This window comes from Peromyscus californicus, unplaced genomic scaffold, assembly GCF_007827085.1.
Source record: "Peromyscus californicus insignis strain IS unplaced genomic scaffold, ASM782708v3 Scaffold_8__1_contigs__length_139910024, whole genome shotgun sequence".
Classification (NCBI taxonomy): domain Eukaryota; kingdom Metazoa; phylum Chordata; class Mammalia; order Rodentia; family Cricetidae; genus Peromyscus; species Peromyscus californicus.
The window spans coordinates 100257316-100284890 of record NW_026294606.1 but is presented as its reverse complement, the minus strand read 5'-3'; the positions used below and the strand labels follow the sequence as shown (position 1 = coordinate 100284890).

At 48.4% G+C, this 27575-nt stretch overlaps 2 protein-coding genes across 7 annotated transcripts in view; both read right to left on the bottom strand.

Annotated features, from left to right (window-relative positions):
• Positions 1–21092, bottom strand: part of Il34 (interleukin 34) — a 58579-nt gene extending 37487 nt beyond the window's left edge. For 2 of the 3 annotated variants that reach the window (XM_052728240.1, XM_052728242.1), the window contains exon 1: positions 20937–21090. The gene's annotated coding sequence lies outside the window, so the exon portion shown is untranslated. Of the gene's footprint in view, positions 1–20936 lie in introns of all 3 variants that reach the window. The other variant, XM_052728244.1, reaches the window with a different exon arrangement.
• A 4538-nt stretch (positions 21093–25630) lies between these two features.
• Positions 25631–27575, bottom strand: part of Sf3b3 (splicing factor 3b subunit 3) — a 39813-nt gene continuing 37868 nt past the window's right edge. For all 4 annotated transcript variants that reach the window (XM_052727616.1, XM_052727615.1, XM_052727617.1 and 1 more), the window contains 3 exons: positions 27297–27440; positions 26726–26830; positions 25631–26222 (listed from right to left, as the gene is read on the bottom strand). In XM_052727616.1, coding sequence (XP_052583576.1) covers positions 26082–26222; positions 26726–26830; positions 27297–27440 — 390 coding nt within the window. In that variant the 3' untranslated portion in view covers positions 25631–26081. The remainder of the gene's footprint in view (positions 26223–26725; positions 26831–27296; positions 27441–27575) is intronic.

Sequence of the window (27575 nt, the reverse complement as noted above, 5' to 3'; positions counted from 1 at the left end):
TGTATGCACTTAAAAAGAGTCTGTGTTAGGATAATTCACACTCAAGAGTGGGAGACGGGCAGCTCAGAATTTTCTCACAAGCAATGCATCTTCAGAAGAAGATAGTCTAGGCCACTGAGGTGGTTCAGCCCCTTAAAGCATTTTCTACCGGGCCTGATGACCCGAGTTCTCTCTCCAACACCCAGGAGAGAGATGGCTCAGCGGCTGAGAGGGCTTGCTGCTCTTGCAGAGGATCTGAGTTCAGTTCCCAGCACAAACTCCGGGCAACTTACAAGCACTTGTAATGTTAGTGTCATGGAATCTGATGGCCTCTTCTTGCCTCAATGGGCACTTGTACTCATGTGCATATTCCCCCACACAGACATACACATGTTCACCTAATTAAAAATAAACACATTGAGATATTAAAGTAAAACTTGATCTTTGTTAACTCAAGTAAGTCTACAGTTTTCTACGATTTCATTTTTCTTCTTTAAATTCATTGCTAGTTATAGTTATGTGTATGTATGTGGTGGGTGTCTGGGTGCAGGTGCCTGAAGAGGCCAGAGACTTTGGATCTCCCTGGAGCTGAACTTATAGGTGTCTGTGATCCACCTGCTGTGTGTGCTAGAAATCAAACCCAGGTCCTTGGGAAGAGCAATATGTGCTCTTCACCGCTGAGCTCTCCAGCTCATAAGTCTACAATTTGATGGAAATAATTCTGTCATTTAATAGACGTTTTGTCGTCATCGTAAAGTAAGATAGAAGAAGTTCTGGGGAGCAAATCTTAAGGCACCAACAGAGGACAGGATTCCTCAGCTATCTCAAGGGTCAGAAACAATAATCTAAAGCCAACTACCTGGCAGGGGCAGGGACTGAGTGGTTATGGGATGTTTGTGGGAAGAGAACTTCCCACCATTGTTCTTTAGCGTGTGGTTTAAACCACACAAATCTATTACCTAATCAAAATATTAAATAGGGAAAGAGACAAGTTCATGAGCTCCTAAGCCTTGGTTGATACCCATAATACCTATCTGGTTCCTGTTCTCATTTGTCATTAGAAAAATCTGTCATCAGATAACGCTAAACACTCCCTAGCAGTTTTATTACCTGTAATAGCTCACTGACGCCCACTAGATACATCTTACATGGATATTAGAGCTGGGACAGCTCAGCCTCTGGTAAACCTCGGCTTCCCCTTGGGCAGAGCAACACTGTAGACCAGCTGGGAAGTGTAGGTGCAGGGGCCCATGGGAAAGTCACCCTAAACTTGCCCTGCTGCATATCTGCAACACTGTCTCCAAGGGGGAGAGCTGAGACATGAAGACTGCTGGGACTTGCTGGCTTCCAGCCTGTCAGGCAAAACTCAGGCCCCGGGTTCAGGGAGGGACCCTGCTTCAAAGAACAGGTGGCAAATGATAGAAGAGCTCACCTGGCACCTTCCTCTGGCTCTACAGACAAGGGAATCTTCACACACTCCCTCCCGTGTATACACATGGACATGCGCCCACAAATAAACAAGGGCCAGCAAGATGGCTCAGTGGGTAAAGGCACCTGCTGCCAAGCCTGATGCCTTGAATTCGATCCTGCCCCCCCCCCTCCCCGTAGAAGGAGAGGACCAATTCCTGCAGGTTAACCTCCACACATACCATGCTAAAAACAAAATCCTTGCCAGGCATTGGTGGCACACACCTTTGATCCCAATGCTTGGGAGGGAGAGGCAGGTGGATCTCCGTGAGTTCAAGGCCAGCCTGGTTTACAGAGTTGGTTCCAGGACAGCAAAACTTCATCGTGCTTAGGGGGTCCCTGAGATAGGAACCAGGTAATGGGTGCCTGTAGTTCCAGCTGCTCAGGAGGCCGAGGCAGGAAGATTGCAAGGTCAGCCTTGGCACCTTAGTGAGACTGTCTGAAAATAAGTTTTGTAAGAGAGCTGGGGGTTCAGTTGGTAGAATATTTGCCCAGTATACAGGAAGTCCTGGGTTTGGTTCCCAGCATCACATAAGCTGGGCATGGAGGTGTTTGCCTGTAATCCCCAGCATTTGAGAGGTAGCAGTAGGAGGATCAGAAGATCAAAGTTATCCTTAGTTACAGAGCAAGAGCCATGCCATCCTGGGCTACATGCAACCCACTATCAAAGAACAGAGGGGGCAGGGGCTAGGGCTTTAGCTCAATGAAAGAGCACTCACTAGCATTTGCAAGGCCCTGGGTCCCATCCAGAGCCCTGTAGATACGTGAAGAAAGAACCCTCTGAGAGGCTACGTGAAGGCAGGGCCCTAGGGTCTGCTCTCAGGGACGCTCTTCAGGGCATCTGAGGCCCATGGACCTGAGTGTTCAACAAGTGTCCACTGTGGCAGGTACTGCTGGTGTGACAGCATGCACCATCAGAGCTACAGATCCAGGCCATTGAACTCTGGTTGTTTTACAGGCAAAAAAAACCGGGCTTGGGGGGGAAAGCAAGCTACTTGCCAAGGCCACTTGGACAGTGACAGCAGGCTATGCAGAGTGGCTGCCATCTCTTAGAACACTGGTCCTGCCTCCAGCCCTGATATAAATTTGTCTGAGCCGGGATGTGACGCCAAAGCTCTAGAACAGCGGTTCTCAACCTTCCTAATACAGTTCCTCATGCTGTGGTGACCCTCAACAACACATAATTACTTCGTTGCTCCTTCATAACTGTAATTTTGCTGCTATCATGAGTTGTAAATATCTGATACACAGGATATCTGACATGCGACCCCTGTAAGAGGGTCGTTTGACCCCCAAAGGGGTCACCATTCACAGGTTGAGAACCACTACTCTAGACGACAACCAGGAGATTCACGACATTTGGTGCAGCAGGGAGCTTCACCCAAACCACCAGGCTGCACTTTTGCTTCATTTCTTGGTGGGTTTTGAGGTGGGGGTCTTGATATGTCCACCAGACTGGCCATGAATTCCTACACTCAGGTGGTCCTCCTGCCTCAGGCTCCCAAGGAGCCGTAACTACAGGTATGTGTCACTGCATTCGACCAAGATGTTCGTTTTTTGTTTGATTGCTTTTTGAGATATAATTACATTTCCCCCCTCTCTTTCCTCCCTCCAAACCCTCCCATAAACCCTTCCTGCTCTCCTTCAAACTCATGGTTTCTTTTCTCATTGATTGTTATTGCACACATGCACACACACACACACACACACACACACACACACACACACACACATTCCTAAATATAACCTGCTCGGTCCATATAATGCTACCTGCGTGTGTGTTTTCAGGGCTGACCATTTTGGCAGTGGACAACCAATTGTGTCCTCTTCCCTGGGGAAGACCACTTCTCCCATTCCCAGCTTCCCTCAGTTGCCCACAGTTCTTTGTGTAGGGTTGAGGCCTCATGGGTTCCCCCCCCCCACCCCGTCCACTTTGGCATGTCCATTGGTGAGCTGTTTATTTTTTACAAATGCATTTTGGACAAAATTAATTCCGTAGCTGAGTCACCTTCTTCTCCAGAGATGCGCACCTCTGGCAGGCCCAGCTGTGGGACTCTCAGGAAAACAGCAAGTGTGTGCCTGACTGTGGGCAGCAGAGTCGGAGGGAAGCTGATACAGAGAAGCCCTCCTTGAAGCAGTGGGGGCTGGACTTGGCAGGGAGAGGGAATTTGGTGGATGCTACTTCTTCCTTCCGGGTCCAAATGTATTCCTTCATAATTGACCTCTAAACCCACAAAAGTGTAGGTCAGTGAGATGGCTTATCAGGTAAAGGCACTTGCCACCGAGCCGGGTGACCCGAGCTCAATCCCTGGGACCCAGATGGTGGAAGGAGAGAGCCGACTCTCACAAGTTGTTCTCTGAGCTCCACATATGCACCGTGGCAGCCATGTGTGCACACAAACAACAACAACAACAAAATGTAATTTGCTGGGCAGTGGTGGTGCACGTCTTTAATCCCAGCACTCAGGAGGCAGAACCAGGCAGATCTCTGTGAGTTCAAGGCCAGCCTGGTCTACAGAGTGAGATCCAGGACAGGCACCAAAACTACAAGAGAAACCTTGTCTAAAAAAAAAAAAATCAGTCATGTTCACAAACTGAAAAAGGAAAACCACATTGCCATTTCAGTAGAGGCAGAATTTGACACAACCCTTTCCTGAGTTAAAGTCCCAGCTGACTATGCCTGGGGAGGGTGCTTCTTCCATCTGTGACAGCAGCAAGACAGATAAAGATGCTTTTCCTCTATGCCTGGGATAAGACACGGGTGTCTGCACTTGACACTTCTGCTCAGCATTGCCCAGTAGAGTCTACCCAGCACAATAAAACAAAACATAAAGTGAATGAACAAAAAAAAAAAAAAAAAACCAAGGGCAAAAACACTGTAAAGGAAAAAAAGACGACTGTCCTGCTTTCTAGACAATTCTATCCTTTATGTGGAAACCCCTAAGGAGTGTATAAAACCATAAACCTAATCAGTGTGTTCAGCAAGGCTGCAGGACACAAAAGAACCACACAAAAATATAAATATAAAATAAAAATAGTTTAAGTTAGGCAGGGTGGCATATGCCTGTAATCCTAGCACCTGGGGCATGGAGGCAGGTGGATCAGCTCCATGTCGCCCTTAGCCACAGAGTATGTTTGAGACCAGCCTGAGTTACATCAGGCCTTGTCTTTTTTTTTTTTTTTTTTTTTGGTTTTTCAAGACAGGGTTTCTCTGTGTAGCTTTGCGCCTTTCCTGGAACTCACTCTGTAGACCAGGCTAGCCTCGAACTCACAGAGATCTGCCTGGCTCTGCCTCCCTAGTGCTGGGATTAAAGGCGCGCGCCACCACTGCCCGGCCAGGCCTTGTCTTTTTAAAAAGGACATGCCAGGGTTGGTGAGAAGGCTCAGTGTGTAAGGACACCTGCCACCAAACCTGCCAACCTGAGTTTCCCCCGAGACCCACTTAATGAAAGGAGAGAACCAAACTTCCAGAGTGGTCCTCTGTCTTCCATCTGTGGCATGCAGTCCCCAATCCCAATACACCAAGGGGCTGGAGAGTCAGCCCAGCAGTTAAGAGTACATATTGCTCTTGCAGAGGACCTGGGTTCAGTTCCCAGAACCCACATGGCAGCACACAATTGTCTGTAACTCCAGTTCCAGAGGATCAAATGCCCTCCTTTGGCCTCTGTAGACACTACATACACATGATGCACAGACATACATGCATGCACATAAAATAAAACACAAAAAATCGATTATATTTCAATATTCCAGAAACAAAAAGCCAGAAACAACAGCACTGTCCATCAGGAGATAAATGGGTTAAAGAAAAGATGTATTCACATAATGGAATACTACTTGATAATAAAGAGTCAATTATTAATTAGTATGTACAGTAGCACAAAAGAATCTCAGATAAATCATATGCATTGATAGAAACCAGACCCCTTAAAAGAAAGAACACCCTCTATAAAATATTAATTCTAAACCAGAAAATGCAAACTTGTCTGTTGCAACAGAAAATAGGTTAATTGCAGTTTAGAGATGGGGCGGAGGGATGATACGGGCCTGAAGAAAGCTTGGCAATGATTGACATGTCCCTTATCTTTTTACCCCATCTTCCCCATTCCCTCTTCTCCCTCCCTTCTCCTCACCTTGATTATAACGTACATATTCAAAATGGATCGTGATATTCCAGTTTTTGTGGTTTACTTCATGGCCACTTTACTTCTATATTTTGGGATTTAAATGAATTTTCTAGACTTTGTTTTTATTTTGTTCTTTTAGAATTCAAAAGGACTCACCTATAAGTAGACCCTTGAATATGGAGGGTGTTGAACCAAGATCTTGTGCTTGAGAGGAGAAACTTCTTAGCCTCCCCTGGGGGGCGGTGTCTCTGTTTTCAAAGATGCCCCAAAAGGCTCTCATTCCCACAGGGACAGACAGCTTCCCATGCATCCGGGACCACTGGGAGTCAGGCCCCATCTTGCCACAGCTGAGCAGCCTTTGGCACCTTCTGCACTGGTACAGGAACTCCCTCCGTTCCCCGCCAGCAAAGAAGTCACACTCGCCTGTTCACTTGTATGAACATGCACACACACACACACACACACACACACACACACACACACACACACACGCACACGCACACACACACACACACACACACACACACTTATGCAGGTACCCACCGGCACACACTCTTGAACACACACAAACATATATACACAGACTGCACACACACACACTTGTGCACACACACTCTCACATCAGCCCTTGAGCCGCACAGCTGCCAACTCCTGTCTGCCCTGGCTCCTGCTAGCCCCTGCTCTCCTCTGTTAACCTGCCCAAGGGTCCTACACATGCACCCTGCACCTCATCTTGGCCGGGCTAGGAGCAGTTTCACTGCGCACCTTGCCCGGCACCCCCTTCCTCTCCCCAGCTCTTCTTCCTTCTCCTTCCCCTTCCTCTTCCTCTTCTCTCCCTGCCGCCACCTCCTCCTCATTTCTCTGCAGTCCACCCGGCACAGCAGACCAGATGCCTGCCGGGGACTTGGACTGAGATGGTGACTTTTTCATCACTAAAGGAATGTTCCTGGAGGGGAACAATGGAGAAGTGGAATTCCTGGTGAACAGAGCAGCTTTGTTTCCTGTTTGCTGGGGTATCCTCCCTGCCCCCAGCATGCATGGGTGGGTTTGGCTTTACACTTGTTGACTTTGGGTTCATAGCTCACTCTTCCGTGGATGCGGCTGGGAGCACCACACCCTCACCCAGCCCCAGGCCTGGCCCTCTCATTTCAGCTCTGGGCTGGGTTGGGTTGGCTCTGTGATATTCGCAAAGCCACGGAATTGATCACCCCTTCAGGTCCACATCTGCAGATCCTGCTGAAACAAAAGCCTCCTCAGGCTCCAGGCCTCTAACTCTGAGCAGTGAATGCTAAAGAGCCTGCTGGTGAGGAATAGGGTGACTTTTCCACTCTCCTGTATCTGCGTTGGCAGCTGTGAGGGAATGTAATTGTGGTCCCTGAGCCCCAAGGCCAAGTGGATGGGAAGGTCTGGGCCCCTGGATGGGAAGCAGTCCCAGCCTCCTCACTCCTCTCTCTCCTTCTCACTCTCGCTCCCGCCTGCCCTGATTACAGGCAGCCTCCCATCCTATCCCACACTCATCTGGTAGCAGACGCTTTTCAAAGAGGCCATGAAGTGCCCATTTCACTCCGAGCAGCAGAGAGAAAGCCTGTTACTCTGTGTGCGTCTTGTCTTTGAGCAAAGTGTCTCTCATGTGCCCAGGGGGTTGGCACACAAAGATGGAAAACTCTGAACCTAGCAGCTGGCACTGGTGGGAACGCCAAATTATGGTGAGCAAGAAGCCAGGGGGAAAGAGAGGTAGTTCTACGAGTCGGAACAGGCACACGGAGAGGGAGGAGATGGAAAGGGGGGAGAGGGAGGAGAGGGAGAGGGGGGAGAGAGAGGAGAGGGAGAGGGGGGAGAGGGAGGAGAGGGAGAGGGGGGAGAGGGAGGAGGTGGAGAGGGGCCCTCACAAATAGAGAGAAACCAGCTAGTAGAAGGCTTGTCTAGCATGTCCAAAGCTGTGGGTTCCATCCCCAGCACTGCACACACCAGCCTTGGTGGTGCGAACCTCTAATCCCAACGCTTGGGTAGTAGAGGCAAGAGGCTCAGCGATTGAGGGTCAGCTCAAATACATAGCCAGTAAGAGACCCGCCTGGGCTGCATGAGATCCTGTCTCAAAACAAAACAACAACAACACAAGGCCAAGAAATGGCCACTCACCTCCTTCCTTCCATAGACCACTCATGAGAATCTATGAGATGACAGAGGAAAAAAAAAAATTGAAAAAGCCCAATTCTTCCTGAGGGATAGTGGACAGTGATTTTCTTAACATGGAACCCAGCCTAGGGAGGAGGGTTGTTCCAGAACTTTCAGAAGTGCTTGTCACCAGGGTCAGTGATCTACAGGTTCTATCACCCCTCAGCAGAGGTTAAGGTGGCCAGCAGATGAACTTTACCAGCTAGATCCCCCTTCCCAACCTCCTGCCTTCTTACAGCTGAAGACCTGCATGCACCAAGCTTCAGTCCTAAAGTGGGGGGTGGGGTGGGGCAGGAGGGAGCACAGCATGAAATCACCTTCCTCCATTCCCTATCATGGTTCTCCTAGCATTTGTGTGCTTTCTTCCAGAGACTTCTCTGAGTACGTCCCCTGAGCTTCCTGTTACCACACCAGAGCACCCAGGCACCTCCCTGCCCCCGAGGGTAGCGCACTGCACCTGCATGTGGTGAGTGGAATGGCAGGCGCCCCGACACAGCCACCCGGAGTCTCAGCAAGTCTTTGCAGAGCTGACCTCCATGGCTTGTCATCCTAATGATCCGGAGGCTGAAGCAGGAGAATGGCTACAGACATGAGGCCAGCCTGGCTGCATTAGTGAGTTCCAGGTCAGCTGGACTACAGCGGATACAGTGTCTAAAACAAAACAATGACCAAAATCAAAATAATCTTTATAGATGCCATTCATTGAGATGCGGCCAGATGAGGCTGTAATCAAACTCCAGGGACTGGTGTCCTCACTAGAGAAGAGGCACACATGGGTAAAGGGCCGTCTGATAACAGAGGTCACTCAGAGTGATGGGCAGCAAGCCCAGATTGCCAAGCATTGCTTAGAAAGGCTCCTCCTTTGGAGCCCTCAGAAGTGTGAGTAGTGCTGATAGCCTGCTTCCAGGGCTTTCATTTCCAGAACTGGAAGAGAGAGGGAAAATGTCTGCTGTGAGTTAACAGAATGCTGATTCATACCTCGCTCAGTCAGTCTATCTGGGCATCTGTGATCCCGCCTCCCTTTCCTGCCAGCTGCTAAGTACACCGCTGTATAGAGTCTGCCTCCTGTTAGCAATTGTTAGCCCTTTGCAATCGTTTCTTTTCTTTTTTTTTAGGTATTTAATTTTTTATTAGGTCTATGCATTTATTTAAGTGTGTTTGCATGCACACACGTGCATGCACATGCTTGCTGTGGCATGTATGTGGAGGTCAGGGGACAGCTCATGGGAGTAGGTTCTCTCCCTCCACCATGTGGATTCAAGTGATCAGCTCTCCAGGCTTGACAGCAATCACCTCTGCCCACTTGGCGGTCTCACCAGCCCCCTATGCAGTGGCTTGTATCTCAGTCTTATACAAGCTCCATGGCAGCGACTGTCCGCACAGACAGCTTTGTGCAGACCTGGCTCCCATCAGGAAGCAGAATTCCTGGGCCAGGGATCCGGAAGTACATTGGGTGCAATTAAGTGTCTAAAATCTAATGCAACACTCATCTGAGGAGATCAGAACGATTTATGTTTTGACAAGCAGCCCGGAGAGTTGTTTTCATTGGCTCACTCTCTTGCTTTTTATTGCTTTTGTGTGTTGTTGTTCATGTTCCAAATTAACGGGAGTGAGCCGTCACAAGTGAAACCGTGCCTGGACTTTCCTGTGGTATCACTACAATGCAACAATGTTATTTTTGCTGTTGTTTTGAGACAGGGTCTTACTATGAGGTCCAAGCTGGCCTGGGACTCACTGTATAACCCAGCCTGGCTTCCGTCTCAGTATTCTCCTGCCTCTGTCTCCTAAGTGCTGGGCTATAGGCATGGGCCACCACACCCAGGTATAATGCAATGATAGTCTTAAAAACTCATTTTATTGCTGGGTGGCGGTGGCGCACACCTTTAATCCCAGCACTCAGGAAGCAGAGACAGGCAGATCTCTGTGAGTTCGAGGCCAGCTTGGTCTACAGAGCGAGCTCCAGGACAGGCACCAAAAACTACACAGAGAAACCCTGTCTCGGAAAACAAAACAAAGCAAAAAATCATTTTATTATATTTTTTTGTTTTTAGGGTTTTTTGTTTGTTTGTTTGTTTGTTTGTTTTGTGGGTGTGCGTGTTTTGTCTGTGTGTGTCTGTGCACCATGTGTGTGCCTGGTGCCTGTGGAGGTCAGAAGAGGGTCGAATCCCTGGAACTGGAGTCATACAGCCAACAAGTGGGGAACCATTAAATTTAAGTAGATACGAGATCGCAGAACTCCAGCTGACAGCGCTACAGTGCAGGGAGAGGCCGGAGGCAAAAGGGGAAGCTCACATTCCCCAACCCAGCCGGTGATGGTGACACGGTGATGGTGACACGGTGATGGTGACACACGGTGACAAGCCAGAAGAAAGAAAGAAGGGAGGGAGGGAGGAAAGAGGAAGGAGGAATGGAGGAAGGAAGGAAGTCCTAGAGGAGAGCAAATCGACTTCAAATCTGCTGAATTATGTCAATCTGTACACACACACACACACACACACACACACACACACACACACACACACATATTGGGGGTTTTGTTTTGTTTTGTTTTTTAGAGTCAGGATCAAACATAGCTCAGTCTAACCTCCAACTCACTATATAGCTAAGGATGACCTTGAACTCCTGATCTTCCTGTCCCTGTGCCCCAAGTGCTGGGATTACAGGTAAGTGCTACCGTGTCCATGATTTATATTACTGGGTTTCGTTTTCGTTTCTGGGGATTGCACCCAGGGCCTTATACACACTGGGCAAGTGTCCTGCCACTGAGTTCACCCCCACCCTTGACTCGCTTTTAAAGAAGGCAGGCAGACAGGCAGGGCACAAGTCCTCATGTACCTCTAACACCTAGCTCAGCCTGCTCCTCCTCCTCTCTCCTCCTCCCCTCCCCCCCTCTTCCTCCTGACAGCCATGCCTCCTCACAAGGCTGGGTCAAGAGTTCAGAACTATAACACTATTGTGAGAGTAAGCAACCATGTGCCTACACCATTTCCACGGAGAGAAAGGAGTGCCTTTCTCTGGCCCCTCAAGAGGGGCGTGGCAATGAGCGAGACCAAGCGGCAGCCTCGCCAGGGAAGCAGCCCATGAAGCCACTTTCTTGCCCATAGGGAAATACGGGAAAGCACCTGGCTCGAGTCCAGCCTCAGCTGGTCCAGCTGGTCTGCAGCCTATGCCTCATCTGTCACTGGCGCCTGGGACAGCCCCTCCAGGGAAGCCATTGGGAAGACTACAGAGCGTGCCACCCAGTGCAGGGGGAAGAAAAGAGCCTGAAGAGAGAGGGGTACCACCTTCGCCCACTGTGGGACCTTGGGGGAGCCCCTAAGCAGCTTCTCCATCCACCATAAAGTATCCCTCCCAAAGGCCCACCCAGGGCAGTGAGGAGGCCACAGGAAGAATGGAAGGGAAGGCCTGCATGTGCGCAATTCCACAGCCAGTGAGGGGCACTCCATTAGACCCTTAGACGCCGCTGCAGGCAACAGAGATCTTCAGGTCAGTTTCCTCGTCTGCAGTACCAACACCCCACTTCACCTGATGGGCTCCCCCAGTCCTGCACTGGTGTCTGTCGGAGGCCCTGCTCCCTGCCTGGCACAGAAGCATGGAGAAGCTCCCCCCGAGGCTGCACTCCCAGCTAACAGCAGCATTCTAGATAAACCACACTGTCCCTGCCTGGACCTCCTCCACTTGCAGCTGTGGACATCATAGTCATCCTGCCTGAGAGCTGACTGAATCACCTGTCAGAGGAGGCCACTGAATCACCGCCATTAAGATGGCGTTGTTGCCCGGCAGATGATAAAACGGTGCTAGGCAAATTTTGGTCTTGACATCCAGAGAGGTGGGTTCCAAATATATAGTTACCAAAGAGACAGAATGAACTGAACTCAACCCTATGGGCAGGACTTTGAGCCTTGGAAGAAAGTTATTCAGAAGGGTCCCCACTCATTCTTTTTTTCTTTTGAGACAGTCTCTTGTAGCCCAGCCTAGCTACTTAAACTCACCACATAACCAAGACCTTGCACTTCTGATCATCCAGCCTCTACCTCCAGAGTGCTGGGATTTTAGGCATGCACCTAATGCCAGTTTCTGCAGTGCTGAAGATCAAACCCAGGCTTTCATGCATGCTGGGCAAGCATGCTACCAACTGAGCTACATCCTAACCTAGGAGGTTCCCATTTAATGGAAGAAGGTGGCTCCTGGTCAAGATCATCATTGCCCTCAGATCCTGTGACACCAAACAGGCTGAGCCTAGCTTTCAGGGGCTAGGCTCATCAGCACCCACTAACGGTGTGAAGCCAGCCAGGCTGGAAGCGGGCAGTGCTGACTTTCTGGTCAAGGATGAAGGTGGACTATGGCAGCTGGCTTCACACCAAGCAGAACGTTGGGACCTGAGCAGGATGCCAGGGGCACGAGCAGCCAGCTTGGGAGAGGTGGATAGGATCTTCTGCCTAGCAGCGAGAGCGCCAGCCAGTGTGTGAGTTCAAATCCCACATACCAGCTGCTGGCTACCTCAGGCAGCAGCTTAACCCTGGGCCTGGTTCTCAGGTGGTAATAGCCCCTGTGGCATGGTTGAAGAGAGGATTTGAGATTGGGCCTGTTTACATTAGCGATGGGCATGGCCCAGCGTGACCTGCAGCAGCTGTTACTGCTGTCATTGTTTGTAAGATTGGGGTCAAGGTTGTCTCCAACTGCCCCAGACCTGGGTCCCACTGTGCACACACTTGTCCTATATAACCTTGCCTGGACTGATCACATCAGAAAGGCACAGAGCCCCTGGGACACTCTGGCTTTGTCCTCACGTCCTGTGGGAATTTCCCCTGCAGCTCACCAGCCTCTCCTGGCTTGTTTCCACTGACAGGGAACTCACCAGTCATGAGGCAGCCTGCTCCACAGACAGTTCAGTACACATGGTCTCCACCCTGCTAACTGCCCGTCATGAAAGCCAGCTTTCTTGCCAGGGACTCTCCAATATGTGGAATCAACACATTCATAAACGCTAGGAATTCCCTGAGCAGGGCCCCAGTCACTCCTCCAGGAAGGCTTTCCTGAACTCGGCTCTCCCATGCAGTTCTGAGAAGCTGCTGAAAACTGAGCAACTCTTCAGTGCCCAGGTCTTCAATGCTGCTTGCTGCGGGAAGTTTGTTTTCTACAGACCTAGCACAAATGTTCATGTGTATTGCCCAACTCGATACCCAGCAGAATCCCTATGAGAAGATTTTGTGGAGAAAAAAACAAACAAACAAAAAAAACAAACTAAGCCTGGCAGTGGTGGTGCACGCCTCCCAGAACTAGGCAGGTAGATCTCTGTGAGTTCGAGACCAGCCTGGTCTACAAAGTGAGTTCCAGGATGGCCTGGGCTGTTACACAGAGGAACCCCTGCCAAAAAAAAAAAAAAAAAGCTGAGAGTTGGAAATGCAGCCCAGCCAGTGGAGTGTTTGGGGCAAGCACAAAGCCCCTGGGGTCAATCCTCAGCACTGTGTAGACTGGGCACGGTGGTCCAGACAACCCCAGCGCTTGGCAGGTGGAGGCGGGAAGACCAGCATTCGAGACAATCACCAGCCTCTCACTTGGATCATTTCAGTGCACAGTTCAGTAGCATTGAGCATTCGCAGGGTTGTGCAACCCCCATCCGCACCCATCTCCAGAACTTTCTCAGCTTGCAAAACTGAAACTCTGTCTCCACTCCCTCATCCTCTCAGTTCCTGACATTCTACCTTCTGTGGAAGCAGATCATACAGTTTTATCCTTTGGTATTGGGCTTAGTTTCACTTAGTGTGATGTCCTCAAGGCTCATCCATGGTGAAGCATGTGACTGCATTTTCTTTTTTTCTTTCTTTCCTCTGTTTTTTTTTTTTTTTTTTTTTTGAGACAGAGTTTCTCTATGGAACTCAGTCTGTAGACCAGGCTGGCCTCAAACTCACAGAGATCTGCCTCCCAAGTGCTGGGATTAAGGCGTGCACCATCACCTCCTCCTGGCCCATTTTCTTCCTCTCTAAGCCTGAACAGTATTTCTCTGTACAGATATGTCCCATTTGGCTTATCCATCCCTCTCAGTGTGGTAACCTGCTTTCTACCTCTTGGCTAATAGAAATGTGAACACGCTATGAATACGGTTGTATAACTACCTCTTGGAGACCCTGCTTCTAATTCACTTCAGCACATATCCTGATGTGGAATTACTGGATATGGTAATTCTCCCTTTGTCTGAGGAATGGCCAATGTTCCCTTGCACCACCAACAGTGCACAAGCTTCCAGTCTCTCCGTATTATTCTCTCCCCGCTGTCTCTGGCAGCCATCTTAATAGCCATAGGTAGTCTGGAGATACGCCATTTTCATTCCGTTGTTCGGCTCCATGTTAAGGTGTTGCAGACAGCAGGCGAAAAGACTAGGATTCAAGCCCAAGGCTGCCTGCTGCTGTCCAGCTTTCTGTCCCATCCTCACTGCCCAACTGGTCAGTGTGCACTGTGAGGCTTCACCGAAGTCCAAGCTCCATTCAGGGCCTGCCAGACTGGAGAGGAGCTGGTGGCATCCGAGGAAAGTGTTCCCAGGAAGTGAGACTAACTCCAGGCCCTAGATTTCCCCGACCAAGGCAACCCTGAAGCTAACACTTGAGCCCCAGGCCTGCCTCTCGGGCAGGTGGGAGCTGGGCCTCAGGGACGGCTCAGTCACCTGATGGGCCAGCAGTTGCCAGGTGAATCCTGGATTATCATTTGGTAGGAGGGCATTGCTGTCATGCAGATTCTAGAACCTAGCGGGGTCGCTGGGGCAGCCTGAGCGATGGGGCAGCTCGAGGCCAACCAGGCATATCCATGCCCCTCCACACCCCTGCCTTCTCGCCTCCCACCTGCATGATCATGGCCAAGCTGGAGCCACCTGGGCCTCATTTCCTCCTTTGTGGAGTGGGGGCGACTTGCTGGGGCTTTACAAGGAGCCGTGAGTGCTGACCAAGTACAGCTACCACACCCTGCCCACCACAGCCGCCTTCTCCCACGCTGCCCCTGCCTGTCCCACACTACCTGCTCACATGTATTTTATGTCTGGCCCTTGCCACTCTGTCCCTTCCCACTGGAGACTGGCAAAGGCTTGAGATTAAGGGACCAGGCTTCTATGTGACTCCTTTGAAGACAAACACATTTGGTATCCAAGTTCCAGTCGGCTTCGTAAAGATAAAACATTAATTATTTGTGGAAAATAAAGCCAGAAACACAGCTATGTACCACGGTGCTATTTAGAACACAGTGGGTTGGATTACTCTAAAGACATCCACTTGAAGGATGACCGAGCTCTGCATTCACAGGCCTCTCCATAACACAGTGTCAGCCAGAAAAAGAAACAAACTGTAAGGAGAGGTGTGAACAAGTAAGTGACCCTGGCTGGGGCTTTGCACGGGCGAACTCTCACTACTCCAAACACGGCTACCTAACTGTAGCGTTGGCAAGAGCTCCTAAGAGTCTGGGAGAAACACCCAGCATGTTGGGCTCCATCTCAGGCCTTCAGCATGAGAACCCACTTTTTTCTTTTTTCTCTCTCTCTTTTTTTTTTTTTTTTTGAGACAGGATTTCTCTGTGTAGCTTTGGAGCCTGTCCTAGAACTCACTTTGTAGACCAGGCTGGCCTCAAACTCATAGAGAGCTGCCTGCCTCTGCCTCCCAAGTGCTAGGATTAAAGGCGTGCGCCACCCCCCCACCACCACCACTCCCCTCCCCCGGGCTAGAACCCACATTTTAATTCCCTGGTGACAATTAATGTGCAGTTATAGTCTAAGAGGTGATGAGGTAGGGCCCTGTCGGGAAAGTTGCACCGACCTGAAGTCTTAGAACTCAGGAGTCTGAGGCAGGAGGAAGGTGAATTCAGAGGCCAGCCTAGAAATTCTTGTATATTTCTGAATTAGCACTTTAAAGATGATTACATTTATTTAGTGTGTGTGTGTGTGTGTGTGTGTGTGTGTGTGTGTGTGTGTGTAAAAGTTTGTACATGCAGGACACAACCAACAGAGTGAAAGGCAATTTACAGAGTGAAAAAAAATATGTATGAATCTAGCTGATAAAGGGTTAATACCTAGAATTTATTTATTTTTTTTAAAAGATTTATTTATTTATTACGTATACAGCATGTATGACTGCAGGCCAGAAGAGGGCACCAGATCTCATTACAGATGGTTGTGAGCCACCATGTGGTTGCTGGGAATTGAACTCAGGACCTTTGGAAAAGCAGTCAGTGCTCTTAACCTCTGAGCCATCTCTCCAGCCCAATACCTAGAATTTATAAAGAATTCCTCCCAATACCAACCTAAACAACTTAATTAGAACATGGCAAAGAACTTGCATAGTTTGCTAAAGATCATACACAAATAGCATGGATATGAAAAGATCATTAGTCATTACGGAAACATAAATAAAAGCCTCTCTGAGACACTAACACATCCATTAGGGTGGCTATTATCAACAATGACTGCCAGAAAATAAACTTCCATAAGGATGTGGAGACATGGGGCCCTTGAGCAGTGTGTGGTGGTGCCTCCAAAAAATTGAAAATAGAATTAGCATAAGGTCCAGCAAAAGAGCTGAAAGCAAGGACTGGATGGGAAGTTCAAGTCACCCGTGTTCATAGAGACTTTATTCACTATAGCCAAGGATGGAAGCAATACAGAGTGTATGGACAGATGAATAGATAAGCAAAAATTTATATGTATATACATTTATATGTATATATACAGTGGAATGCCATTCAGCTTGAAGAAGGAAGAGAACCATGCCACATTTCTACATCGTGGAGAATCGTTGAGGACATTTTGCTAAGTGAAATGCACCATTCACAAGAGACTGCAACCGCCGGGCGGTGGTGGCGCACGCCTTTAATCCCAGCACTCGGGAGGCAGAGGCAGGCGGATCTCTGTGAGTTCGAGGCCAGCCTGGTCTACAGAGCGAGATCCAGGAAAGGCGCAAAGCTACACGGAGAAACCCTGTCTCGAAAAACAAAACAAAACAAACAAATAAACAACAACAACAAAAAAAAACAAGAGACTGCAACTTCAATTAGAGGAGTGGTCAAAATCAGGGAGAGAAAGTAGAAAGGTTGTCACCGGGAGCTGGGGAGAGGGGCTGGGGAGTTTTTTAGTAGGTAGAGTTTCTGCTTTGCAAGATCAGTTGCATACCGGTATGCTATGTGTCCATTCACCACCACTACAGAACTGGAGAAACGATGGAGATGGTGAAAAGCTGTCTGCAAAGAGACCCAAGGCCACAGGGATATCAAGACAAGGCGGCAGGGGCATGCTGGCTGGTGAAGATGAAGAAGGGTTGATGTGCTGGAAGGAGCGGGTAACTGAGAGGCTGCGAGTAGCCAGGCCAGACCTGAGCTGGGTCCTGGCTGTGGAAGTTTGTATGGCTTGTATGACCTGGTGCTGTGAAAGCTGATCGGTCAATACCCTGGAAAGCTTTAAAGTGGGGGATGATCTTTCCCTGTAGCTGCCAGGAAGTCCTCATCTGTCTGACTTTTCAAGCTCATCACCACCAGAACCTTCCTAATTAAAGCCATGTCCCAACACATGCACATCCCCATCCTGGAAAGAGTCCTAAGGGCAGCCTGGCTGGTTCCCCATCTAGAACTTGGAAGCCTCTGCAAAGCTTAAGAGGCAGATTCCCAGGCCAAATACAGCTCAGGTCCCAAGAGATGTCCTATAGTTGAGGGGCATGGCTCTCACACACAACCATGCATGACCCCAGAACACAGAACTCCCTTAGGATTGTTCCAGGCCTGGGGACCAGAGTTCTCAGATTTCCAGATTCAGGGAACAAACTGCACTTTCAGAAATGATGTCTCCCATAGCCAAGTCAGGGAGCCCCAGGATAGAGCAGTCTCAGGGGCAGGGGTTTAGAGTGGAGACTACAGCAGCTGTGGTTTCCAGAGACCTTTAAAGACTCCCAGAAGAGCTGTAAGAAACCTCCTTGTCCCAGGCTGTCATCTAAAGAGACCCATGTGCTCTGGCCAAGGGACTGGAATCAGATCTCCAGAGTCCCAGGACCCGAGTCTCAGGCCAGGCCTCCTCAGGCTCCCACTCTCCATAGCTCTTTATCTTGGGTGTCACCAAAGTCCGAGGTATGGTAGAAATCTAGATGCACTCCAGGCCCCTAATACCATCCCACGCCTGGAAGCCATCAGCACAGGATCTCAGTGAGGTCAAGCTGCAACTCTCACTTCACCGACGTGTTTCAGTGTGGCTCCCACTGACCCATCTCATGTCTTCCCCTGCCCCCTTTCCCTTGCCCGGCTTGGCAATCCACCAGAACTTGTCATCCTAACCCAAACTCACCCAGTGTTAGTCCTCACTGCCCCAGTTCCTTGCTCTTGGTCTCTGCTGATCAGCTGCTATGCATTCTTTAGCACAGAGCTTTCCTCAAGACCAAAGGACAGGATCATGGTCCCCACTTTCTACATACAAGCTACATGCCTATTTCAAAAGCAGAAGAGCCCCTACCTACCTTGGGTTCCCAGCCCTATGACCAGCTACCCTCCTAAGTTTGTTGACTGAGAAAACAAATGCATTTCTCTCCCTGTCTCTGTTGTTTATTCTGGTACCTTCCCCAAAGCTCTGACCATAAAAGGCTAACTAGTAGATGTTTACTTGTGTTGACTCATGCCAACCGTGCACAGGTGTTCACATTTCCATGTCACAGATAAGGCACCCGAGTATGTGTAGTGATGGCCCAAGGCCTCCCAGATGTAGCAAGTGGTGCAAACTGCAGGGAGATCCATCCAGCTTAACTGGCTGCAGAGCCAAGGCCCACTGTGCTGCACCTCATGTATACCTTGCAATGCACCACAGCAGTGGCGATGTGGGGACCAGATGAGGCACCTACAGACTTATTGGGATTTCTCACTGCTCTGAGATCACGTGGGCCTGTGCTGCAGAAGGTGGCTGAAATGGTGCTGTGGTTTGAATGAGATGTCTGTCCACCATAAGTCTTGGGCATTTGAATACTTGATCCTCAGTTGGTGGGAATATTAGGAAAGATTAGGAGTTGTGGTCTCAGTGGAGGAAGTATGTCACTAGGGGTGGGCTCTAAAGTTTCTAGTTAGTGAGTTCTCAGCCTCCTGCTCTCGGATCTAGATTTGAGCTCCCAGCTGCTGCTCAAGCCGCCTACCACCATTCCTTTGTCCCACCATTATAAATTCTAATATCCTAGGAACATAAGCCCAGTTAAATTCATAACTTCAACTTATAAGTTGCTTTGGTCATGGTATTTTACCACAATAGAAATACCACAAACAATAGAAAAGTAACTAATACAGAAGTGAAGGATAACATTCCTGAGCTGAAGTGGAGGGAGGCCAGAGCCTGGGGTCATCCAAAGGAGGTTTGACCCTGACAACCAATTCTTCTGGCCTCAGGACAGACAAGAGTTCAATTAAAAAAATAAGTCCTCTGTCAGCCACCAAGCCTGTTCAGAGGGCTGGGAAGAACGTGCCCTTCCCAGACCTTCTCATCCTGCTCAGCTTGGTAATGGCTCAGGGGACAGTCCCAGGCAGGAAGAGCCCTTTGGATGCTTCTGGAACATGAGATATACTAGACAAGCCATGCATATTACCTCTGTCTTCCAATTCCCCCCAAGAAACTTTCTAACCTCTGTTTTACATTCAAATCAAGGTACAACAACATTACTAGGTGAGAATTCAAGATCAGCCAGTTATGTGCATACAAACCAAGCTATTGAACACTATGCAACATTGCTCCCAATTCTTTCCTGAAAAATCCCCTGAGAGCAATAGTCCCCACTCACCCTATCATAGCATCAAGGGACCAGAAATGAATAACCATGTCCGGTAATTCCTGTGAGGGAGCTAACCCATGTGCACTGTGAGCAGCATCACAAAAATGTCCTTGCCCTTTGCCCCAAGTATTCATTCTGGGTGGAGAATGAGCTCTGGGGAGAGGGGAAAAAAGAACAGTGACGATAAAAAGGCCAAAAAGAAGCTAATACCACAGTCCTCCATGGAAGTTGAGTCCCAAAACCATCTAGCTGCAAAACCATCTAGAAACAACTGAGCTTCACAGAGAGTGAAGGCACTGTGAGGTAGGCGTGCTACTGTGGCAAACACATCCATCTTTAAAATGATGGGTAGCCCAGGCATAGAGGCAGACACAGGCAGAGTTTGAAGCTAGCCTGGTCTACATGGTGAGTTCTAGGACAGCCAGGGCTACACAGTAAGACCCTGTCTAAATTAAAAAAAAAAAAAAGGCAGAATGTGAGACTAGAACATTTATTATAACTTCAGGAGCCCTGGCTCACCTGTGCCTTCTCCACATCCATGTCGCAATGTCACGGCCCGAGAACCATCTTATGCGTCATTCCTTAGTCACTGCCCACCCTTCTTTGAGACAGGGTCTCCCACTGGCTTGGAACGAGCAGAGCAGGCTAGACTGCCCAGCCAGTAAGCCCCACACTCCACCTGTCCCCACCTCCCCAGCACTGGGGTTACAAACACGCCACCATGCCCAGTGCTTCTTCACACGGGCTCTAGTGAAAGGGCCCAGCTCTTCAGTGCCTGCAAGCACTTTCCTGACTGAGCTCTCTCTCCAGCCCCATGTTTTCCTTTCATTTAAAGATTTTCTTCTCTCTCTCTCTCTCTCTCTCTCTCTCTCTCTCTCTCTCTCTCTCTCTCTCTCTCTCTCTCTCTCTCTCGGCTGGTCTTGAACTTGCTAAGTAGCCAAGGATGACTAATTCTCCCACCTCTACTTCCCACATGCTGGGATTACAGGTGTGTGTCACCTGTAATCTCAATTAATTTTTGACTAGGAGGTTCATACAAGTAATAATTCATGCAGACAGCACATTAAAGTGTACAGACGGACCTAAGGCAATTTGCAATTCCCAGGAAGCCAAAACCAATTCAGAATGTGGGTTTGTCCACTGACAAAACTCAGACAGGAACACAGGGAAGTTAATCTCATAGCTACGTGGCTGTTTTTCTCCAGCAAGGCTGTTAAAGCAAAGGCTAAAAACTGAAACCCCATAGCAGATAGTTCACACCATTTCAGAGCTTCTTAGGCAGCGCCCTCTTCGTCAACTCTGGCTCAAGCCTCTGACTTGAAAGAGAGTGAAGCAGCAGTTAAATTGGTGAGGAAAAGGCATCCATCGGGGACTGGGAGAGAGCAGTCATGTGAAAGCAAGCCCCAAATGCTGTTTACCTGCTCACCTGCCAGGATGTGGGCTTCTACGGACCGCCGGGAGCTTTAAGCTGCTCAGGGCCTGGAGCAGGTGCCTTGGAGCTGTGGCAGTAAATGCCATGTGGGAGAGGCTGTGATGGCCCCTCAGCCTACAATCCAGTCTTCCCGTCAGAGGGTGGGGAACGCAAGCTACAGCAGCTCAGACTTGATTCTAGAACGGGAGCCAGCAAGGGCTGGGTGGGGCGGGGCCATGTGGCCTCAGCCTGTCTAGGAGTGTGGAGTAGGAGGAAGCCTCAAACACAGCCAAGGCAGGGGACAGTCTTGAGGGTGAGCATGGGAGTGTCTTTAGAATCCAAGCCCTAGTTTTTATGTGTATTGGACTGGTTTTTAGGGACAGTTCCTGGTCCTCTCCAGAATACTTGGACTCAGACAAGATTCTCTCATTATAAAACTGAATATAGCTAATGGTGGCTAGGTGAGTTTGTTGGGGCCTCAATTGCTGAGGAGCTAGTCAACCCATCTACAGACAGGAACCTGAGCTCAGGATGGTGTTTACCCAAGAATCCACAGTTGGTTATTGAGGTCTAACCACAAAGCTGGAGACAGCCCTCGGGGAAACCTCTGGAGTCCCTGAGCCACACCTGCAGGCAGCCACTTTTGCTCACCTGGTGATGGTGACTAGGCTGAGTGGCCCTATGTGGCAGGGACAGCACCTCTTTCTTTGCTAACTTTCTATAACCAACTTTTTCTTTTTAAAAATAGGATCTCGGTGTAGCCCAGGCTAGCTTCAAGCTTGCTATGTAACTCAAGCCAGTTAGTTTTGCTTTGGAGTGCTATGATTATAGGTGTGTGCCACACTTCCCTCATTTTATGACTATTTAGAAGTTAGGGATGGTTATCCCCATCTCTCAAAGGATCCTTCAGTTCCTCCACCACTAGACATCACAATGGTGGTGCTGCTGAGTTGAAAGCATCAAGTTATCAACAAGGGAGGGAGGTAACCATGCTTTCCTCCACATGAACACAGAATCTCTCAGTAAGGGCCACTCAATTAACATCTGACTCCACAAAGCTTAGTCTGGGAATGCTGGCCTGGACGGACACAAGGGTTTGCCCTATTCTAAATGCTAATGAGTAGTGTTGTTCAAGAAATGCTTTCTTAATTAGATTGAGAAAACTGGACAATATGCCCACACTGGAATGTACCCAGCCACTTCCCCACCCCCACACCCCCCTTGCAGTGACTACACCCTGCAGGCCCTGCACAAAATCCCTGCCTCTTGAACTGGTGTGGTACCCTTTTCTCCGAGTGTCCCATTTCTAGGCTGGTAGTTCAGGATGGAGGTGCTATCAGGTCTTCCAGAGCCAGGACCACCCTCAGGACAGTCAGCACTCCTGGTACCAGAACCACATTCAAGTTAGTGGATCCCACTGTCCAGTGCTTTCCCAAGGATTTCTCTGCCACATGGTCTCTAGCAGGTGTTTCTCAAGGATTCACAGGTAAAGCTGGCTTTCTCTAGTTACAGCATCTCTGATAGCACCAGTCCCTGAAGCCTGAAATATATTACTTGTCTTTATTCCCATGTCCTGATTACACACGTTACTATGGACTTTCAAAAGGAGCCTATGAAATTCTTCCTAGCCCTTATCAGAAGCAACTCTTGGGCTGGCAAAATGGTTCAGCCAGTAAAGGCACCTGCTGCCAAGCCTGACAATCTAAGTTTGACTCAAAGGTCCCACATGATAGAGAATTGACTACTACCAGTTGTCCTTTAATGCACACACCTACACATATTATGCACATGCCTATATATGCCCACAAAACAAAGATCAACAAATAAAACCTCTTATTCCGGCCGGGCGGTGGTGGCGCACGCCTTTAATCCCAGCACTCAGGAGGCAGAGCCAGGCGGATCTCTGTGAGTTCGAGGCCAGCCTGGGCTACCAAGTGAGTTCCAGGACAGGCGCAAAGCTACACAGAGAAACCCTGTCTCGAAAAACCAAAAAAAAAAAAAAAAAAAAAACCTCTTATTCCAACATTTTTGCTCATAGAAGGGGCTAAGTCTGCTGGGTGAGTCTGTGGTTTGCAAACATGATAACCAGAAGGGACCAGAAACAGGGAGGCTACCTTTGGATTCTGACTATACGGTAGAGCTGAACTGAAGACGGCCCTTCAGCAAGCTCAAAGTGAATGCTCATCTGCCTCTTTTCTAAAACTGTAACTTCCAAATTCAACTAGTATTTGCTGTTTTACTTTGAACAAGCACCAGTAACAGCTAGTGAGGTCTAGGTCTGATCACTTACACCAGACTCACAAATACTCAAAAGCGAGGTTCTTGAGTGGATACCAGGAGTCTATACAGAGAAGTCCAATGTCCGAATGGGTTAAGAGTCATGACAGGAGCCGGGCGGTGGTGGCGCACGCCTTTAATCCCAGCACTCGGGAGGCAGAGCCAGGTGGATCTCTATGAGTTCGAGGCCAGCCTGGACTACCAAGTGAGTTCCAGGAAAAGGCGCAAAGCTACACAGAGAAACCCTGTCTCGAAAAAACAAAAAAAAAAAAAAAAAGAGTCATGACAGGTCTCCTTATTGGCTGCCTAACCTGCCTCAGCAGGACTTCCTGATTTTTCCTACAAGTTCCCAAGCTGTGCCTTTTTGACCTGAGGAAATCAGACATGGCCCCTAATTTTCTTCTGAGACTCAACATTTCATTACTCTGCTCACTGTCCTCAGTGGGAGACTACACGTTAACCAACATTCTCCTCTAACCTGGGGACAGAACAGATCCAGAATAGACCTGGTGCTCATTACTCTCAGTGGCCAACATTTCCAGTGCTGGCTTTTCAAGCTTTCCAACAAACAGCTCTGACTTGTGCTGGTTCAAACTGACAACCAGTTAATATTGTTGTTTTCAGTTCACTAGAACTCAGGTCCCCAAATAAAAAAGTCAAGTTTTAAGTGTTCAGAGTCACACTAGCGATCTGCTCTCCAACAGTATTTTTTCGACAAACTTTCATAAGGCTAATAAAATAAGACACGTGTACAGTATTTCATATGTAAATGAACAAATGGATGACTCATGCAAACATGGCATTTCTACTCCGAAAAGAAAACAGGATTAAGGAATTAACAGATCCTAAAAGCTGGGTAGATGAAAAAAAAAAAAAAAACCTCAGTATTTCCAGCTCTCAAGAAAGGCTGGGAGCTGGGAGCACCCAGCATCCTGGACACCAGCCCTCTCCCTGTGAGGCAGGGAACCCAGAGTACATTCCCAGCTCTAGCAGCTGTCCTGCAAGCAATACACTTACACAAACTAAAAAGAGCAACATTCCAGGCACAGTCCAATTTGAACCCCCTCCCCACAGGAATGCTATTCTTGGCAAGAGATCTTCCAAAGGAAGCAACATCTGCAAAGCCCCTGCCCTGTGAGGTCAGGGGAAAGCTGAGGCAGCTGAGCAGCTCTGCACCCGCTCTTAGATCCAAGTAGCAGGGGATTTACAGAGGGTAAGAGTAAACCTACCTCCTTTTCTCAATTCCCCACAGCCTCTGCCAGGTCTAACAGGGTTTAGGTAGTTCACTATTTACCTACTTGCTCAACCCCCTGAGCCGTGGTGGTACCCTTAAACAAACAATTCAGCTTCACCCATTTGCTACAAACCTGTTAAGATTTGTTTTAAACAGAGGTGTTTTGTTGTTTTTCTCTGTGTAGCCCTGGCTGTCCTCGAACTCAGGAATTCATCTGCCTCTGCCTCCCAAGTGCTGGGATTAAAGGTGTGCAACACAACCACCCGACAAAACTTAATTTTTTAATGCCTGAGTCAGGATGGTATACTGCAAAGCTGGGTACTGCTCCATGCCTGCAATCCAGCAGAAACAGGCCAGCTTGAGTCACTTACTGAGTTCTGAGCCAGCCAGCACTAGAGACCCTATCTAAAAAAATAAAGTTATGGGTAACCACTCCCAGTTGTGATTCTTACTGGATGAGAGATGCAGAAAGTTTAGTCAACTTAGGTGGCTGAGCAGAGAAATTCAACTTTTATTTTATTATGCACCAAGACCAGCAGAGAGTTTGGGTATCCCCAGGTTCAATGTGCTTTCGAGCTGCCTTAAAGATTAAGGCTTCCCATAATCTTTAAGCTGGCCAGGAAGAGGAACTTCTAACTTTGGCTTGAACAGTTCTGAAATTAGGCTACTTCTGGCCAAAAGAATGGCAGTCCTTCCTTACATACCCACTCAACGCAAATCTGCAACCCGGCCAAGATGTGTGCTGCAGACATTCTCTTCCAGGTCATCCATGTGTCTCTATGCAGGGTTCACATGACTATTCCCAGGGGTAGGTTAGTATGTGGGTACTTCTGTGCTTAGTGACTCCTACTCACCAGACTCAAATCTCAGGAGCCACTTAAGCAAGCACTGTGAAATCAGACTCCTCATCTGGGAATCATGTATGCCAAATTTAATATTTTAAGAGCCCAGAGTAGCAAAGATCTGAGGGGAAGGGACAGCATCCATTTTCAATAATCAAGAGGAAGAGGGGTTATGTTCACATGGTTGATGAGCTCATGCTTTATCTCCACAACAAAGAATCAAGACAGGCTTAAGAAACCACCAGAACCAAGATGTCCACATAGGTACCTAGAAGTAACATTTAGTTACTGTTCAACTTGGGTTCAAACTTTTTTCCTGAATTCTCACCCCCAGAAAAAGACACACTGATGCTGGCCACCTTGAAAACTGGTTTTATATATCCAGGAGGGTTCAGAGGCAGAACAGAGGAAGCCGCACTGCAACCAGTATGGCTGCACCTTCGCTTGCTTCCCTCCACCTCACAAAGCAACATTGTATAAAACTGTATTTACAGGAAAACAATGAGAATTAAAGAGTGTGTACAAAAGTGACAAGAGCCAGAATGTAGGGATGGCTTTGGGAATAAGGAATACTGTGTTCCACACTGAAGCACAGGGCGGCCACACATTACGTTCGAGGAGCAGACCTCAGTGCCAATTGTAGGGAGAACCAGCCGTTCCAAAGGAAGAGTTGAGGGTGCAGAGCTATCGGCTTTAACATTGCAGTCTTAATTACCACACCACCTTTCTCCTGCCATGTGGCAGAAGCCAGACAAAGTGACGGGAACAAAAGAGGGACTGTCTGGCAAGCCCTCGATAAAGATGGGCTCAGAAAGCATAACGTGTCCGAATATCCTCAAGCTTCTTGGACACTTCAGGTGGGGTTCGGTCCAGCTCTTCAGACACATTCTTCTGCTTGTTGGGCTCCATGGAGTTGAACTGCTCACAAAGGTCTCCATCAATCACATTCTAAGACATGGAAGAGTCAGAGGAGGACCAAGTTAAGATGTCCAAAGAAAAAGGCACATACTATGAAAATACTCAAGACGACCCCCAAGTAGCCATCGTTTAGACTGGCAAAACCCAGTGCAGCTTTGTCTCTGGCTTGTCTTCTAGGAAGAAGGTTTATCACCAACCACATGCCTTCCTCAACCCATTCCACTATACTCTTCCACTAAGGGCTGGTGACCTTTAAAAAAAAAAATGGCACTGGAGAGTAAATCCAGGGATATGTGCATGCTAAGCAAATATTCCATCACTGAGTAAAACTTAACTCTATTTTTTTTTTTTAAGGATAGCTTATATAAAAATTCCCAGATTAGTCCGAACTAACTAATGACCCTACCTCAGTCTTCCAAGTGCTGGGATTATAGGATGAACCCCCACACTGAGCTAGAACTATCTGATTTTTAAGAAATAGAGGCCAATAGAAAAGACCAATGAATGGGTTTAGGATTCCTTTTCCAACTTACCTTAACAGGGAAATAATAAGAACGAAAGCTGAGGTGGTCCCGTCCACAAAGAGGGGGATGTTCAGATCGCAGGTGCATCTCAACATGCTGGAAGAAGTCATGGTCCTAATGAAGAAACAGAAACTATCTCTGAGAAAGTGATTTCAACTGCTGGACTATGCTTTCCAAAACAAAGTACAGATAAGTCATTGAGCTTTCAAGAGCCAGGGTCTCACTATACAGGCCAGTCTGCCCTTCAACTTGGAATCCGTGAGTCCATAATCCTACTGAGTGTTGGGATTATGTTCTATCATGCCCAATTCCAAGCCACTGATTCTTGCCAGGCAAACATGTCCCACAGGACATTGATCTCAGTCTATCATTCCTAGTTCGTAGACTGCTGCTTTGAAGCTTTGGGCCTAGAAAATAACCCACATCATGGCATAAAAGTCCTTCCTCAAATAACTTAAGATTCTGTTTTCTAGGCACATTAACTGTTACCTTATACAATTTTCAGAACACTATCCTAGGCAGATTCAACACCAAGAAACAATCTGAGGAAGAACAGGTAAGGGCAATGTGGGAACTCAACCTCGTGAGATGTGAAAGGGACCAGGATGCCGATTCCTCCAGATAAAGTGGTATAGACAAGTGATTCTGAGCCTCCAGGGATCAGTGTGGTCTTCTGCAATGACAGCACCGTTTCACCCACATGGTAGTTCATGATGACCTCTGCCTGCAAATGAAAAACAGTTTGGTAACTTTGTCCCCCAATTCTGTTCAGTATTCCTAAGAGCCTCCAGGCACATCACACACCTCTCCCCTTGTAGTGATCGAGATGGAACCCTGGGCCTCATGCATGAATGTCAGG